Genomic DNA, 19,749 nt, shown 5'->3' with positions numbered 1-19,749 from the left:
TGATTCTTTTCTTTTGGGCAGAAATGTAAACTTTTGTCATACTATATTGATAGTAGCCTCAATCCCGCAGTACGGTAAACAAAACAAACACGTTTTTACTTTTCCTTTTTTCCCCCTTGTTTTTTATAGAAAGAATGTTAGCAAGCGGAATTGTTTGAGAGAATACAATCTGCTAACTAGTGCTTCTTATTGTTTAAAGTACACTACAGATTTGGGGTCACTTAGAAATGTCCTTGTTCTCCATGAAAACAAACATTAAATGAGTTTGAATCAGAAATACAGCAAAATGAATAGGAAATATAGTCATTGACAAGGTTAGAAATAATGATTTTAATTGAAATAATAATTGAGTCCTTCAAACTTTGCATTTGTCAAAGAATCCTACATTTGCAGCAATTACAGCCTTGCAGACCTTTTGCATTCTATTTGTCAACATGTTTAAGTAATTTGAAGAGATTTCACCCGATGCTTCTTGTTGGATTGTCTTGAAGGGCATTTCTTACCTAGCATATGTCAAGATGCTCCCACAGTTCAATAGGTTTGAGATCCGGTGACTGTGTTGGCCAGTCCATTATAGACTAGACCAGCTGACTGTTTCTTCCCTAAATAATTCTTGCATAGTTTGGAGCAGTGCTTTGGGTCTTTGTCCAGTTGCAGGAGGAAATTGGCTCCAATCAAGAACCGTCCACAAGGTATGGCATGGTGTTGCAAAGTAGTGCTAGCCTTCCTTCTTCACTTTTACCTACCACCAACACACCCCCAGCCCAGACTCACATTGACTCATTTCTTCATACATTTGTCTCCCCCAAAGAGGCCGGAAACCCATTTAAAATCAACTGTGACCTAACTGAGAACCTCTGCAGATTACACTGCAAATGTGTTTTTCTGTACTACACACATCTGTGCTATACTTATCACTTACATTAATATGTACTCATATTGGGATGTTAGTGTATAGTGGTGACAACTGAAAATGTGAACATTTGCTCCCCTCACCCAATTTACCTAAAGTCATGAGATTTAGTACACAGGTCCTGCTACTGAAAAGAAACACATTTTTTTGAGACTAGCAACATGGGCACCCCTGACCAATACATAATGACATGGAAGTTATCTTGAACGTAACGTCAAACGACATCAGTTAAGGATAGCCTTACATCATTTGGTAACAATGGCAAACAATGCCATGACTTATAGAATATTCACATCAACCACGCAGTGGTGCTACAGTGGGCTCGTTTAGATCTCTTGATCTGTTGGATCGTCAGAGAATGTGTATCATTTGTGGGGGACAGCATGTCTACTGTCATCTTATTTCAGGATGAAAAATGGTTTGAAAATGTAATTGACTTTATTTCTCAAAATATAAAATTGGACCTTTCATTTGAAAACCTGAATCAATGTTCTCTTATGGGTCTTTTTACATGGCCATTCGTTGTTTGTTGAATCCAAAACGTTGGCCTGTGATGCCACACTCAACGCAATTTCCTCTGGGATCTGCAACAGTTTACACCATGACTCAACAATATTGTTCTGGATATTCATTTTATGAGCCATGTCCCTCCAAGTACATAATGTAACGTTTTTCAAATCCAGATATTTTGTGATGGTGTGCTGCTGGGACTTGGCTGGACTTCTCTTCCTTGCACCTAATCAAGTTGGCAAGCCACACCACACACACACACACAGCTTGGTACTAGTGCTAACTGGAAAGCCTAAAAAGCAAGGATGTGGAGGAAAACAAAAGAAGAGTTGTTTGCTTTGGTCAGGAAACCCAGCGAGCTGAACACATGGCATACAGCCACAAGGACTACTGAGACACACGGGGCCTTAGTCCCCTCAACATCAAAGCAACTAGCTTTACACCTAATGGGAAAACTAGTCATTATATGTCAAGGGCTTATCAGCATTTATCCTATGGTAGCTCAAACAAGTCCAACAAGTCTGAAAATGTGTTTAGACTACAAGGTCAACGATGTTAAACTACATCACTGCTGTAGGGAAGCTTTGTGCAACATAAAGTTGCACTTACTAACAGACTCTTGCCCAGCACCAAGGAGGTTTGTTGAGTCTCTTAAGGAGATCAAGACATCTGCCAGGATGGAGAAATTACAATAACAACAGCAATAGCTCCATGTGTTGGGTTATAATTATGGCTGTAGGCAGGAGTAGGCAAGACAGAAAAAATGAGCGATGAAGGAAGTAAAGCCACCCCCCAAAGCCAGCAAGTGAACACAGGTGCAGCGGAGCCAGTGTGTGGCCAACACCCTCCCAACATCCATCCACACTGTTCTCTACAGACCTCTGGTAGCAGCCGAAGCCTGACCCCAAAGAAAAAGGCTGCTCTCAAAAAGGTACTTCCATGAAGAGATTTGCTGTTCGACAGAGGCCTGGATTGATGGTTTACAGCTGCACATGAGCTGTTAATAGCTGAATTCAGTCTAGATGAGGCATTTCTTTGTCTGAGCACAGTTTTTCTGGGTTATGGATCCACGTCCTTTTTTAGTCCAAAAATGTAAGAGGAAGCTATTTGGCTTTTTAAAGCTCTCTGGTTTATGTCACATCTGCTCCCTGGTTTCAGGTTGATGAACCCACAGAAGCATTACAAGTGTTGACAGGTGGTCCTCATTTACCTTGCATTTTTTTCCAGTGTGGAGACTAATGATAACTATACAGAAACCAGTAAAGGAGAAATATAAGGTTCAACATGAGTAAAACTAAGTAAAGAAAGGAGGTGACTAATTAACAAATTGCATTACAGATTTACATAAGGAACGAGACAACAGTCCCCAGCACCCTATAGACAAACACAATAGCAAGTAAATCTTGTGTGCTTATGTGAATAGGCCTGTCCCAGCTGTTTCCTATTTCAAAGATGGAAAAGACATGGACACACCCCTTTTATCATAGTCCGCATCAGCAGGGCGGGGCGAGGGGGTCAGGTGTCCCTGCCGGGCCGAAGGGGATCCCTTTGTGGCCACACACACATAAACATTAAGCAGTAGCTCTCTATATTGTTTGATGCCTGCATCAGCAAGCGTGCTGGCCCGGCAGTGAGTCTAGACAAGGCCACTAACAATGGCCACTTTAGACCAGAGAGGAGCCTCAATTCACAACATAAACATTCAAAATCTTTAACAACATGGCAACAGGTGTCAGACACAGACTGACTTCATTCCATTTACTCTACATAAAAAATTGTCTTCCACAACAATCACATTAAGTTAAATGTAACTCTAAACTAAACTTTGTTCCCATCGTCTGAAAAGTATATTCTAGACAGAAGCAATGCAGACAAACCAGCTTAAAAGTGAGGGGAAATAAGTCCTCGATACAATAAGCTTTAGGCCTCTGTCTGCAGTTAGTAAAACATGAAAGTAAAAATGACATAAATCCAGGAGATTGCCTCCAAAACAAACACTCAAATATAGTAAGCATTAGAATAAGTAAGAGGTGAAGAAACAAATATGGACATTTACCTTATGCTAACTGCTCCAGCCTCATTACCTGTGGATATTCTTTTCAGACAGACAATTAGTAATTAATTTAGACAATGGCAAAGCCGGCTATGCTAAACAGTCATGCATAATACATGTACAGTTATCAAGCTAAGACCTTTGGGACCTGTGGTTGTGCAAATATTATTACACATGTCATTGAAGATTTCCGAGGACATTATACTTGGGTGGTTGAACTAAACAATAGGTTTGAACAGTCATGTTGCCCTTAAAAGAGGCTAAAAGATTCATACAGACCCCTATTTCGCTCCTTTCCATTTATTCACTTAGAAATAAACAAGGCAAATTGGTCAAAAAGATTTATGGTGTTGTTGCATCACTGGAAACAGCCCAAAATGGTCCACGTAAGCTCCCCAAGTGAGTCACAAAGGGCAGAGAAGGCAGGGAGTGGATGTGCAGATGACTATGGCTAATGAGATTGATCAGTCGCACGGGATGCAGTCAGCAATGCATGCTGTACTGTACAATGACAGGATGGGCTGGGTGAGTCTGTTCAGCTGCAGTCTGCACAATGCTTCAGCTGAGAGGGACATACTGTACTCTCTCACACGCATGCACGCATGCACACACACGCGTGCACACACACAAGCACACGCACACAGCCAGCAGCCCTTCTCTGGTCCAGACAGAGGCACATCAAGCAGCCATGAGTCAGTTTTCAGGAAGAGCACATCAAGCCCAGAGGGCTGCTTCCTGGGTTTAAACTTCTATAGCTCAATTCGAGTGGAGAAAAGGGGCTTTACTTTCAACTCTGTCAACGTTTACTCATGCCTGTGCATCAGGTTCAGATTACTTCAGTCTGGATGCTTCTTTGGAAGTCAGAGGTAGACAGGAAAATACTTTAACGACTGACGCTATCCTCATATCTCCTGCAGACTTGTTTCGAGGAACGATTTGTGCCATGTTATGTATCACAGGCAGCCATTGGAAGGACCAAATTGAAAGGAAAGTGTAGTATGTTTCAAACAGATTGGGAGGGGGAGCAATTGGAAAAGACAGATTGGAGTGTGGACTTCAAATTAAAGTAGTGTCATTTAAATAAAATTATGTCTGAAATGAAGGCCACAATTGTATGCACGATATATAAAGAACAAAATAAGCATGGGTGTGGAAGGTAGTGGGGTTGATTTAAAGCTAGCTCTGTTGTCTTAGCGCAATAATAGCTACCCCCACCACACTGGCACTGTTGTCCCCCACCCTCAGTCTCTGTGACAATGAACCCTTTGCTTTGTGAAGCCCCATAACAAACAATGACCTTTCCCCTCTGACCTTCACCACAGACACTACGAGGTTGCCGAGAGACTCCCCCTCTCCCCACGTCCCTTCCAATATTCTCTTGCAGATGCACGTCGAGCCTGGTTTCATATGCAAAACTGCAATATAAGACAATTATTATTGTGGGAATGGTGGATGGGACGTGGGATTTGGGGTTACAGCTCTGGTCTGTGTGACCAGCTGGGTTTTATTAGGGGACAGCCCCCACAGCTACACAGAAAAGAAGAACATCAGCAAACTACTACTACACCATATCAAGGGGCTGGGAAAATTGGACAGGCTTTACAACTCAGCATTATATGTTTTTATGGGTTAATACAAATACATATACATATACAGGACTTAGGTACAGGCTCACCTCAGTAAAAAGAATGGCTATGTCCTATTGACATTAATTCATAAATTCAATTTCTAATAGTAATTTTAAGTTTCTGTGTACAGCCAGATCAAACAGGAATTATGGCATTTGAACACATTTCTTAGGGACTTAAGTAACTGGTTTCAAAAGGCTAAAATATTACAGTGGCAACAACAAGATGAATGGCTGCAATCAATTGGTGGGCAAAACGCTGTCACCGATCCAAAGCTTAGTTTCCCATTTTACCTCATTTGGTATGCAGATTACGCATAACACATATATGACCCAATTCCCAATGTTCCTGACCCCAGCACACACACACACCCGCACGCACACCCGCACGCACACACGCACGCACGCACACAACCAGATGACTTTTGGGAGTGACAGGCAAGGGGTCAAAAGGTCTTTCTGTGGCAGTCTGTGTTGCGGTACAACTGTATTCGTCTTTGCATCATGTCTAGACTTGGGAACAAAGGCCAGTGAGAGAGCAGCTGGGAGGAGGAGACTCACTCACTGATCAGATAGAATAAGCACCATTAACAGCTAATGTGATGGAAATTGCGCGCCAGGTCAGACTGCACTGAGCAGAACTAGCTAAATAGCCTCTATACAGTATTTACTTTGGTGATTTACACAAACATTGATTAGTTTAGTTCATGTCTGCACCAAGGTTTTGTGGTTCAATTAGACACGAAGGACCTAGGCAATTGGGGTTGGAAAGGCAGAGTGAACTTTACAAGGTCTTCCGGTGATGACAAAATATGGACAACATTCATTGACGTTTACTTTAACTATGATTAGCCATAACATGGTGTGTGCTTGCCATGAAACAAACACTGACCATTTGTTTTTATGTACTGATATTAGATTATGTGGGGATGTTTTGTTTGCTACAGTGGATACAAAAAGTCTACACACCCCTGTTAAAATGCCAGGTTATTGTGATGTAAAATAATGAGACAAAGAAAAAGTATGTCAGAACTTTTTCCATCTTTAATGTGACCTATAAAGTGAACAATGCAATTGAAAAACAAACTGAAATCTTTGAGGGGGAAAAATAAAGAATAAAAAAAACTCAACCTGGTTGCATAGGTGTGCACACCCTTAAACTAATACTTTGTTTAAGCACCTTTTGATTTTATTATAGAACTCAGTAATTTTGGGTAGGAGTCTATTAGCATTTATATAGCAATATTTGCCCACTGTTCTTTGCAATAGTGCTCCAAATCTGTCAGATTGTGAGGACATCTCCTGTGCTATAGCCCTCTTCAGATCACCCCACAGATGTTCAATTGGATTCAGGTCTGGGCTCTGGCTGGGCCATTCCAAAACATTAATCTTCTTCTGGTGAAGCCATGCTTTTGTGGATTTGGATGTGTCCCTTTTTTGTCGTTGTCATACTGAAAGATGAACTTCCTCTTCAGGTTTCTAACGGATGCCTGAAGGTTTTGTGCCAAAATTGCCTGATATTTGGAAATGTTCATAATTCCCTCCACCCTGACTAAGGCCTGGGTTCCAGCTGATGAAAAACAGCCCCAAAGCATGATGCTGCCACCACCATGCTTCACCACCCCATAGCCCATTCATTTGAAGAATATAGGAGATTGTTGTCAAATGTAGCACCCAGCCAATACGTGCCAGAAATTCCTGCAGTTCCTTTAATGTTGCTGTAGGCCTCTTGGGAGACTCCCTGACCAGTTTTCTTCTCGTCTTTTCATCAATTTTGGAGGGACGTCCAGTTCTTGGTAATGTCTCTGTTGTGCCATATTTTCTCCACTTGATGATGACTGTCTTCACTGTGTTCCATGGTATATCTAATGCTTTGGAAATAGTTTTGTACCCTTCTCCTGACTGATATCTTTCAACAATGAGATCCCTCTGATGCTTTGGAAGCTATCTGTGGACCATGGCTTTTGCTCGGAGATGCAACTAAGAAAATGTCAAGAAAATCCTACTAGAACAGCTGAACTTTGTTTGTGATTAATCAGAGTCACTTTAAATGATGGCAGGTGTGTAATGAATTCTATTTAACATGAGTTTGAATGTGATTGGTAAATTCTGAACACAGCCACATCCCCAGTTATTAGAGGGTGGGCACACTTATGCAACCAGGTTATTGTAAGGTTTTTATTTTTCCCCCTCGAAGATTTCAGATTGGTTTTCAATTGAATTGTTCACATTAAAAGTGGAAAAAAGTTCTGACATGATTTATCTTTGTCTAATTTTTTACATCACAAAAACCTGGCATTTTCACAGGGGTGTGTAGACCTTTTAGATCCACTGTAGGTGGATAAGTAACATTTTCATTGATATGGACACCGGAGCAATGAGCAACGCATTGTTGAACTCTGCTTTCAGGCTTTTGCTACTATAGTGCTGCTTTCTCTAGGTTACTGTGTAGACAAATGAACCAGGTGTGGAAATGTCATGGGTGTCAACCAGCTGTCCCAGGATGCTGAGAAGTCCCTTTGGAAACTTGTCAGCTATCTCTGTGTCTATAGACCCTTTTCATGTCTTTCCTTTATACACAGTATTTTTGTGTAGAAGTCAGCTGGGTCTCCAACTTTTCCAGTACTTCCAGGTCATTGCTCTGCCCTTCCTTCAAATAAAAAATGCTTACAAAATTATTTTAGAATCCAAAACACATTTTAGTCTTTGTTGCACATACTCTAAACCACACACATAAGCTTACAGTGGTTTCATGTGTCCAGAAAACTACCTGTTGCTTGAGCTGGAAGCTGCATCTAGTTCAGCATCAAAGTTGTTTACGTGGGATTCTGGGTGCCAATAACAGTAGCTACTGAACTGCGTGGTTTACACAAGCCATACTATACATGGGTTTAGTTTTGGGCACAACAGTGGGTTAAGATGCTGTTCTTATAATCCAGTTGATCCCTTAAATGAACTGGGGAAAATATATCCAAAAAGATGCCAAATGAAGAGACCATGCTTACTGTTATTTAGTTGCCTAACTTAGTTAGCACAAAATGTAGCTGACTAACGTTACATAGCTACAGTTGCTAGGTAGGTAACAAACAGCAGATGTCACAGGATATTTTAAATACAAAAAAAACATGCAAAGGTGACAACTAAACATTATCAACCACAAATACTTACCAGTTTATTTTGCTGCACAGTCCCAATAGCCTTGAAGTAGCAACTTTTAGTAGCATTAAGAAAAAAATGTTTTTCTTAATATCGAGTTTGAGTTTATCACTAATTTGTTTTGAGATCCTTCGACTTGTTGGGCCAACTCAGCAAATAGAGATCATTCTGGAATTTCTGGCAAATAGTTGCAAAAAAGTGGCACTGTTGAACCAAAATGGTTCCCAGGAAAATGTACTGTATCGTATCGTGTGTGTGTGTATATATATATATATATATATATATATATATATATATATATATATATATATATATATATATATATGCCCCATATTACACATTCCCAGCCCAATATGGGAGTTTGAAAGAAATATTTTTAATTCTTGTAATTAGAAAAAGTCCCATACCTTTAGTACACCTTTCATTTAAGCAGTTCTTTTTACTATTTTCAACATTACTGGTTAAAAAGTTAGTATATGTAGATCATTAGACAGCAATAAATAACATCCCTTGATTTGAGATTAGATATCTGCAATGGAATGTGCCATTGATATTTAATAGTTACTTTCTATGGATGTGAACATTTGTTAAAGCATTCTTTTGCCAGTGTGCAAATATTGTATCACATCGACACAAAATAACATATTAAAGACACTTTTTTGGAGAGGATATCATAAAGAATTCAGTAGAGTACAAGAAACAGTAAAAAAAACATTAAAACTTTGCTGCCCCAAAATTGCATTATTTTTGGTCTGGACCATGTAACAATGTGTTCATTTAGTCAAATAAATATGGAGCTCCTAAGGATTCTGGGTTAAAAAATTACATTTTACACAAGGCTTGTCCTGAGTGAAAAAGTCTGCAAAAGAAGTACAAAGAGTTGTCTTTCATTGCATTTGCATTTCCCAGATTTTTAAGTGCAGAAATAAGAAAAAAGTAACTTAATGTTGAGCAACATATTTTCATGGGAAGAAAAAATGTGCCCAGATTGAGTGACAATAATTCCTTTCTCAGGAAATTTTCTACAGCAAACCAGGGCAGCATTACATATAAAGACACACACAAATTTAGATGCCAGATGCCAAAAGTTTACATAATAGTCTAGGAGGATTGCCAGCACTTAGCTAAGATACATCATAATTTCATTTAGATTACTCAGAGCTAAAGCAACCTCCTGGGATGTGAAAGAAACATTTTCTGCTGGAGTGGTAGACATTGTTTTAGGCCTTTCCAGACGTGAACATATGCAATATGCAGGGCCAATATGTTTCAATATGACAGACAGACAGACACGGCAGACCCCCAGTCTCAGTGGGGCAACCAGACATTGCGAGTGACTAGCTGCATGACTAATGAAGGCCCGGGAAGGGGTTGTTCCCATGCACCACCCCACTGACCAGGCACTGCAGTGAATAACCCCTTTGTGGCAATAAATGACTTCAGTTTAGGGTAATATTTATATGGGTGAGATAGCAGACCCTATAAGGTCTTGGTCTCAATGAAGAGCGTGACTGACCAAGATCAATTATGACCTATAGGAAAATAAATACACAAATGAGTCAAAATCTTTGCTAACACTAACATAACTTCAAGCCCTGAATAGCTGAACTAAATAACGTGCACGTAACTTACTATAAAAAAAGTTATTTGTGCCCTATCACAGATGATGGGAATATCAAAACATTTGGTGTGCCTTCTTTTTCACAGACCATGCCAAAAAATACCCCAGACTCCAGCCCATAAAAAACCTACAGGGTTTGCCTTCAAATTGACTTTGACTGTAAATCCATAGGCGGATGCCAGCAGCCAGCTCAAAGTGCTGAATAGCACAGAAACAAAGCTGATCTCCTTGGAGCTTTCACACTGGCTGCCAAGAACCAAAGTCACTAGGAGAAAGGCATATGGCTCAAGGAGAATCTACTACAACGCAAAGAGGAGGAAGGGACATACACTGATAGAGCGATAGAGACAGGATAAGAGAGGCGGTGTAATGAATGAGTGCTCACAATAACAGCACCACTGGGCTCTATTTGTAACACATGGTGTTCGGTTTATTGCTTGACTCTGGGGACCAGCAAACCACTGATTGAGGGGCCAAAGTTGTTGTGGCCAACTAGCATCCAATGAGGGGAGCTGGAGAGCATATTGACACTTAGCCTAGCCATGCTAACTCTATGGCAGGTCATGCCCATGAAGAATGTACAAGTTTACAGTAGCCTATATACCTCAACACAATCCAGGCCCTCAACAGGCTGTAAAACTCTAACCTGGGTTAGCCTACATAGCAAAAGTGGCCATTTGTCAAGGAAGATCCAGGCCCAGTGTCAGACAAAAGCCCAGGGCTGCCTGCCAGTCACTGTGGTTAATAATTAAATCACAAAAATAGACACCACCTGTAAATGGGTATAAAAATAGCAAGGGACCCCATGTGATCTCAGTGACTTTTATACTTGGTGGCAGAAGAAGGTTAGTGTGACTGCAAGGCTGTAGAGGGAAGGTGACAGAGACTGGGATTGGACGGGAAGGGGGTTTAGTATTTATAGAGGGAGAACCTCTGCTTAACGAGTGAGAGAACTCGAGCCAGATGGGCAGTGTGGGATCCTTCAGTTTTAATGGGGCAGAGAGGGGGTGGGCACTGGCACTTTACAAAGGGTACCATGCTGAATATAGGTGCCCTTGTATCCTCAGCTGCAACTGTTCCGTTTCCTCCGGCTTGTTTTTATAAACTTCCCATGAGGCCGCAGTGTTTGGGGACAGGATGTATCCTAGTACAGAACTAGAATCCTTTGAGCTAAGAGCCCAACCTAAACTGAATATAACAGGGCCAAATGACTCTGAGCTCGTCTGGGTTGGCGGACTAGCTCCTACACTAATCCTGCAGATAGCGATCTGAGAGGAGTGAGTCGAAGCACTGCCAAAAGACAGACACAAATAACTAATCCCTGTGATACGTAAATTCTCCAGGTGATTATGTTTTAATTTGAAAAAGTGCCGCAACAATAGTATGTTTCCATCTGGTATCTTTGAAGTATTGTCTGGGAGTAATTGCAACCAAATGATAGTAGATCAAAGAAAGTCTCAGTGAGAGTTAGTTAACAGAATAAACCCTTCCTTTAATGTTGATATTTTCCAAATAGGCCAGATGTGCTGGTGGGACCAAACTAACCTTCATAGAAGACTCTGGGGGAAAGCTAGACAAAACTTGAAGTCGATTAATTCAATAAGACAATTCGCTAGCACAAATATACATTCTGACTCGCCAGCACATGCTCCCAAATTATTTGCACAATTGCTTGCCCAAGCGTTCACTAGGGCCAGACAGTTTAAGTCGCATTGCCCAGTATGCTTAGTCAATTCTTGCTCAATGGTCGTCAACCAGGCACAATCCAGTCTTGTAAACTTGACGCACTCTCTCACATTATTTCAGAGAGTCAGCCATGTTAATACTGCTTCTCTCACTGGGGCCGCGGGCTAGAGAAAGAGAAGCATCTTTCTCTTAATATTATGGATCTCTTCCAAACAGGTTGGCAAGCTTCTCTCAAGTGTGTGTGCGCGCAAGTGTGTGCAAGCAGGCTAAATAAAGCCAGACTTGCAGAGAAGAGCGGCCTGTAAAACAGCTGTGTGCAGCTAGCGAAGGGCCTCGATTCCTTGGCCAAGGGAAGTTTACAAAAGCTTGTGATGTGGTTTGCATGCTTCTATATAAATATAGTAATCCAAAAAAAAAAAAATTGTAAAATGGAGGCCCTTGTTGAACACAACAATAAAATTGTGCTCTATGGTCTCTGGGCAGGTTGATATCACTCTCCTTCATTCCTCCTTCTCACTCTCATTCTTCTTCCTTTTGGATGTTTTAGAGAAACGTAACTATTTTACTGAGAGGAAGAGGGGAAGGGTTGTTATGGTGTGGAGTGGGCTGTGCACAACAGAGAGAGCAAGAGGCAGCTGGTGGAACAGCCCAGTGCTTCTCATTGTTGTGGTTACTGTGTTGATGGTACAGTCCCAGATCCCACAGCTCAGAAAAAAGGCACAGAATGTTCAAGGGTGGAAAGAGAGAAACAAAAACGGAGGATGAGTGGGTGAAGAAATTATGGGAGTTTTTGCAGAGTGGAGGAACACCTGTGTTGGCGGTTGATAAAGCCCAGTACGAAAATACGTTTTTCATAAAAATTCCCAGACGGAGAGTTGGGGGGGGGGGGGTGAGCTTGAAGGTTGTGTGTGTGTGTACGCATGTGTGTAAAAGACAGCGTGTTTTTAAGAACCAGACACAATGACCATACATGATGTGGTTACACAGACTACCCCCAAACCCGTTCTAGCATTCCCTCGCACATCCACAGGCACACACAAACACTAAGGTGTGAGTAGCTCCGGCCTGTCTGCTACCCTGAGGGCTTGGTAGACAGACAGACCCCTGACAAGTGTCTAGGCTCCAACCTAAACTCTGAACACACACTCAAATCACACACACACACGTCCACATAGACACACACACACAATTAACCAAGGTCTCTGACCCAATTCCATCCCATCCCCATTGCTCAAATTGCATTAGCCCTGTCTTCACGCAACCACTTACATGCCATTTAAAGCTCCTTAAGCAAGATGAAATACATATGAACCTAGGCATGTGCCTACTCAACACATCCACAATACACTGGCCAAACAAGCTCCCAACGAGATTTCAAGTGCGGAACTCAGGCACAAAGCTCCACACCTCTGACGCTGTTTGGAATTGTGAGGTAACTGGCCCCCAAGTTGATGGGGGGATGATCCTAAAAATAGAGTAGGTTGTTGTGATGTTTGTGAACTAAATGAGTCTGATGTGCGTGCGCATACTCACACACACTTACAACTACACGTACAAGCATCCTAGTGCATGCCCTATCACAAACCCACAATCAAACGCTCAAATAAGAAGAACACTCCTCACACACAAATAGCACTCTCCTTCTTTCAGTTCCTCTTTTCCCAGAACTGAATAACCCAGATAAATGCTAACTAGCAAAAAAAATAAAAAATCTGTAGTCTGGCACTCTGGCCAGCGTCAGACAACAAAGGACACGCATGTTAGTGCCTATCCCCTAGGGCTGGGGGTGAGGGAAACGGGTGGTGGGAGGGATGAGGGAGGTGGGTGGATGGGAATACAGACGGGGACTAGAATGATAACAGGCGGGGGGGCATTATACAGCACGGCATTAGAACTGCTTTTAGAGCCCTTATCCCCCTACTGAATACAGGCAAGTCTCCACAAGTGCCCGACGGAACCTGCAGATAGAACCGTGGGGGAAGAGCTGGGAGTTCAGGCAGAAGCCTGATAGGCTTGAGAAGTAGGGCCGAGGGAGTGAGTTAGTAAGGTCTGCGGTCAGGACTCCCTTTGTGATTTTTTTTCACCCTGTGTTGCTGTCAGGTTTTGTGACTTCCACCTCATTTCCAATGCAAATGGCTGCCGGTTGGCTAGTAAGGTTGGGCGCAGCCGGTGTGTCATTGCAGGCGAGCGAGGACTTCAAACGCCAATGGCCTGTGTTTTCTCTATGACTGGGTAGTGAGTGGTACTGATGTGGTCATAGGTTTTGGCTGCTGTAACCCACGGATGGCTGGGAGGGTGGGGAGGGTGTGCACAAAGAATCATGGAGAGTGACTAAAAGAATCTTACCCTGCAATTACAGCATGTGTAGGATCCGGGGTGGGAGTACATTTGAACGTATGAGCAAACACTAGTCCACAAAATTACATTCCTTCAACCTGAGTAAGATATGTAAATGAGGGTTTGATAAAAAAAATAATAATAATAATCACAAGCATTCAGACACTCCAGTATCCAACACCTGTAATCCCTCATTTCGACTCTCCGTTTTAGAGCATTTAAGTCAGTTTCATGCCCAATGAACATGACACTAATGTTCTTTAGGGTAAATTATAATTTAACCCTCTGTTGGGCCTTGGTAACCAGAACATGCCACTTTTGACTGAGATCAGACAGGAAAAAACAACATACTCCATTTTCAAAAGAACAACAAATACAGGAATATTTATAATGAACTATAATGAACAGGTGATTGAGAACATCAAAATATAAAAATTCAAACACTTTTTTCCATTTTATTGTGTAGGATTAGCCCAACAGCTCATTTGATCCCAATCTACCCTTTTAAAATTATCTCAGGGGAAATCAACCAACTAGCATAATGTTCTGAATTTAGAGAAACGTTTGAATATTTTGGAAACAAAACCCACTTAATGTCCTAGGAGGAATATTTCCCATGTTTCCTTTTAAGTAAGAGCAGATTTGATTCCCTGTTTTAGAGGAATTGGGGGACTGGCAATGTGAATATCCTGGGTGGTCTCTCATCAGTGCCCGGATCAGTTCTGTGCTGTCCACAACATTATCATTTCCTTCTCCAAAATAAGTAAATAGAAAGAAATATTTAAATAAACACAATATGGTGGGTTTCCGCCACAATAAAATGAAGGCACTTGATAGTCGTGAGGCAACTTCCGTATTCTCATTCCAACACAATCCCTGTCTCCAAATTAATTTCTAAATTAGTACACTTTTGGCGTAGCCTGTACAAGCAGAGTGGAGAAACAAAAATATGCACAAACACCTTTTTGGGGAGTACAGGATCCTGTGCAGATTGCCCAACTAAAGACCTGCCAGGACAGGGAGAAAGAAAGAGGACAATGTTGAACGAAGGAGAACATTCCTTGGTGTGTGTGGTTGGTTATGTTCCCCACCGGCTGCTTTGCCGCCTGTCTTCAGAGCGAGGCTGCAGGAGAATTATGTTGCGTGCCAGACTCACAGCGTGGCTTACAGGTGCGTACGTGTGTTCATGTGTGTATTTGCTTGAGTGTCTGTCTACTTCTGGTGAGTGTATTTGGGTGTGTTGGTGTGAAAAAGCCCCTTCTCTTAAATACATGCAGATTGCAGATGCAGATGGAATTTGAGAGGGTACAATGCTAGGCCTTTTTTACTTTGAATTCCTTACAAATGATTAGGCCTACCATCCATGCACTGGATCCATCCTTTTCTTCTGATTTTTGGGGCGAGAATATGGACAGAACCCACAGTGTATCATATTCGTTGTCTTAAGAGTAAACTTCATTGAGAAATTAATTTCCCATTGAAAAAAGTGACACAACCATATCTTGCCCAAGGCCCTTCCTTGTTCCCAAATCTCGGGAGCGTTTAAGGTGGATTTAATGTCTGTAAGCCTCATTAGCTTTGGCGAGACTGACTGCTTTGTTGGTTTCGCACCTCCAAGGCTTTCTGACGTATACCCCACACTGCTGTTAGTACATTGGTTGTACAGCAGCATTATAGCCCTGGTAGCACAGACACGTCTAATGAATGTGGAAGTGATCAACAAATGAGGGGAAAAAAACATGACTGGCCAATCCGTAGGATGGTCAACCTGAGCACCCACAAATAAAGGGTGTCAATTCCCACACAAAAAATATCATTAAAAATGCATTCTGGGATTACATAAATGTCAATGTTGGGCCAAAACGGGTTCCATAACATTGTATACTATGTCAAGTATATGATGGAATGCTCTATGTAATCAAAACCACTTGCTTTCAAGCGTGGAATTTCACAGCTAACTAAAGAGTGATAGCAATTCTACTTATAGATTATGCAAACAAACAATACATTTAAAAAACCTATCCAAAATGGAAGGTTTAAAACAAGTCTGCTACTCGCAAAAGATCCTGACTGCACATTTAAAGGGATAGTGCAAGATTCCTAGAGCCACTGTTATGTCTCTGCATGCAGTTTAGAGATTATTCAAAGTATTAATTTAGCACAACTGCTATAAGTAGCCATCTCCTCACAAAAAAGAAATTATTCAAAACTGGAGTCCACCTCACTCTTTTCCCTGTTGTGGCAAAGTATTGAGATTGCAATGTTGTATCTATGTATAGCAGCTCTGACTGACATATGTATGACAATATGTATGACAATATGTATGACAATATTTGGACATATGTGTATTATTTTTGAAGATGTGTACTATCTACCACATTCATTTCTTATGTTTTTGTCATTATTCTATTGTTTGCGTTATGATATGTGTAGCAACCAGCCTTCCAATGTCCATAAAGGTGGGTTGGCAGTACAGGCACAGCACGTATAGTCTCATTTGAATATTTCAGAACAATTATAATACAAAGCATGTAGGTGTTTATATTTAAGAATATTTAAAATTATAAAACGTGTTTTTACTGTAATTGCTTTGGTAACCAGTTTATGATAGGAATAAGGTATTTTAGGGGTTTCTGGTATATTATCAATATACCTGTGGTCCAGGCATTCTGTGATGTGTCGTGCCAAAGACCAGCTCTTAGCTGTGTTATATGGGCCATACACCAAATCCTCTCGTGCCTCATAGCTTAAATATACAAAGAGGAGAAAAGTGCCTATTAGGGTGTGGTAATTTTCAGGCTACCTGTACTTAAGGTATGCCATATTCTGCAATTTAACATTTCAAATGACAAGAATTCTTACATTAATAACGTTTAAAAAATAACATTAATCATTTGTAAAGCACTTTTCGTTATGGAAGAATAATATCAACCTCCAGAGAGTCAACTTTTCAAAAATAAACCGTTTTGGTGCTATTGCATTTCCTTAAAAATGGCTATCGATGTTTGATCCAAGACGTAGAAAACTCACAGAATTTTGCTAATACATTCAGTCTTCCCCAAAAAACATCCCTAACACTTCTTATTTGCTTATTTCTCAGACAAGCTAAAGGTTTCTTCTACAGAAGTTCATTTCTGTGAGACACTGAAGTTATGATTTTACAGAGTCCTGGAATTGCCCTTGGTGTTTGAATAATGTGAAAGTATTACATTGCAATGAATTATAATCTTGGGCAATCTCAAGATGTATTACTTTCTTTGTCTTCAAAGCCTCTGCCATAATGAAAATCATAGCTTTGACAGAATGACAGTATCCTCAAAAGAAATGTGTCACATCAAGCACAGCAAAATGTTTTAGATTTTTTGTTTATTTGGCCTTTTCCAGTTTGGGCACAGCAAAATAACCATATGAAAGGTCAAATATATGATTGACAACATGGTATAATGCACCAAGAGCTATTTTCCACAAGTTTTCTGTTCACTGCACCATGTAAAGTGTTGAGCAGTGTTGGAAGCATAGGCTAGTTTCACTGAAGAAATTTTGAGGTGTGCACTGAAAGTGCATTGTATCGGTTGACGAGTACCATTGATATAAAGAGTGTCAAATAGCTTTCGTTTTGTCACCTCTTGTAGAACTGTACATATTAGCTTTCTAAATCTGCATTCTTTAGAACACCAGACGACACCAAATCGAAGCTGGAGATGAGCTGCATGCGCCCCCACCACCCACACAGTCAGATAATAAGCCTTGAAATTGATTTTGAAAAATTATAATGTCAATGCAAGAAAGAGGTGGAGTGTGTTCCAAAATAGCCTGAGATTTTGGTTAACTGGAAAACTATGAGAGAATAATCTAATTCAGGCATTTTGATTTTGCATTCCTGTTCATACCATTTTGAAGCTTGCATCCACCACCTCTTGTTCTAAAGGTAGGATGTATGTTAAGGGATGCTTTCTAGACAAAACAGGCGCTTCACAATGCATTTGTGCCTGAAAACATGAACACATTTTAAGACACGCAGCATACAATTGATCTTCAGTCAATATTTCACTACCACAGAAAAGCAAAGATTCAATTTCATTATGGGGGAGCCAAAAAAAATAACCCATTCAAATATCCATAATCTTAGCACAAGCACTAAAAATAAATTAAGAGAAGACAGTACAGAGAAGGAGACAGGCTCTCAGCACATTGCTTTGAAGAATACAAAATCCCCATAACTTTCCCTAAGATATCAAGACCGGTTGTCACTTTTGGGAAGGTATATCTCATGAATCCAGGGAGCTTCGCTCTCATTTTTATTCCCTCAATCTCTAGACAAAACATGAGGCATTTATTGCAGATACAGCTTTGCTTTTTGTTTGTTTTGGGGACTATAGGGTCTGTCAGCACAGTATTCTCTAATGCAGACATACCTTCCAATTGTCAATAAAAGAACACATCATACACATGCACACAATTCAATGTTTTGTTAATTGAATCATGAATCTCTGACTAAAAAAAAGTATCAATTTAAATGGAGATCATCTTAGACAATGCCTCCACATTCCCCGTTAAAGACATTTATTTCACTTAGGGAAAAAAATAAACAAAACATTCACTCCAATAACCTGAATTAATAAATGTACTCTCAATGCCGACAGACTGAAAATTACTTTCGACGGTTTGCATTATAAAATGTATTCAATAAGTCACCTACGGAAATAACCTAACTGACCTTATTTACGGTAAATTACTGGATAACAGCGATAGCCAGACGTCTGGCTTACACAAGAGTCAACTTTGTTGTGACGACCAGATAAGCTTTAATTTCATCATGCCAAACTATGGCAGACGCAGTTAAGCCATTTTCAGCTGAGGAAAATCCCAATGTTAATCACAAAAGGTTACCGAGTGTTAACTCGTGATAAGGCGCACAAACGTTACACATTAAAACAAGCCACGTAAAAAATTATTTTAAGTAAAAAGCTGCGATAACAAAAAAGCTATTGTAGCTAGCCTACCAGCCTTGGAGGACAGCGCGAAGTAACAGATCCCACCAATCTTGGTCTTGCAAGTGAGAAAGAAAAGTGCATAAAAGTATCAATAATTCGCTTTATCATAATAAAAAGTACTTACTGATCTCCATGCTTTGGAATGAAGTCGAGCGTTTGCAGTTACATGTACAGGATACATTGGTCTGTATGGCCGCTGTACCGTTTATTAGACCCATTAAGTTGAACATTTAAATCTGGAAATCTATTAGAAAAACGTCTCGAATATTTCTCTCCAGTTGACTTGTATCGCGCACGCGGCGGGTTCGAAATCACATAAAAACAGACGATATTTTCTTTCTCTGTAAAGTCTTCTGCGGGTGGAAGTCAGGGGTCTAAGGTTTCAGTTGCCTTCGTCCTCCCCCCCCCTCCCCGGGCCGCAGCCTGCCGTCCGTACTCCAGTATCCCTGATGTTTGTGAACAGACAGCTTGTGCTACTTTGTATCCGTCTGTCTGACCGGCTTCTGAGCTCACCTCATTCAAGTCCAAGTCGGCTGAGCTCCTCTTGAGGCGGGGCTTGGATGCAGACAGGATTACGTCAACGCCAGACTACTGGCAAGAGTGGCAGAATATCCGTCCAATCGGATCGCAGTCTCAACGTCAACAGTTTATATAGAAACTGGATGTACGTTTCTTTTTGAGAAAGAACATCTACAGTGAAACACTAGTGTCATACTGATTTTTCCAATATTTTTCCATGATCAAAAGGAATTACTCCAATCAACAATGCATACGTTTTATCCAACTATCCCATAGCCTTAATGTGTTTCTTGTTTACTCTAATGCCTACACCAGCGTATTATTACATCTACA

General features: G+C 40.8%; 1 protein-coding gene across 2 annotated transcripts in view; it reads right to left on the bottom strand.

The window, feature by feature from the left end:
- pmepa1 (prostate transmembrane protein, androgen induced 1) overlaps positions 1–19,420 on the bottom strand; it is a 41,218-nt gene extending 21,798 nt beyond the window's left edge. Inside the window, exon 1 of one of the 2 annotated variants that reach the window (XM_010904506.5) lies at positions 19,022–19,420. In XM_010904506.5, the coding sequence (XP_010902808.1) occupies positions 19,022–19,127 (106 nt within the window). In that variant the 5' untranslated portion in view covers positions 19,128–19,420. The remainder of the gene's footprint in view (positions 1–19,021) is intronic. The other variant, XM_010904507.4, reaches the window with a different exon arrangement.
- Positions 19,421–19,749: the final 329 nt, after the last annotated feature.

The sequence above is a fragment of the Esox lucius genome, chromosome 17 (assembly GCF_011004845.1).
Source record: "Esox lucius isolate fEsoLuc1 chromosome 17, fEsoLuc1.pri, whole genome shotgun sequence".
Classification (NCBI taxonomy): Eukaryota; Metazoa; Chordata; class Actinopteri; order Esociformes; family Esocidae; genus Esox; species Esox lucius.
The sequence above is the reverse complement of the archived record's forward strand: the minus strand, read 5'-3'. Positions and strand labels throughout refer to the sequence as shown.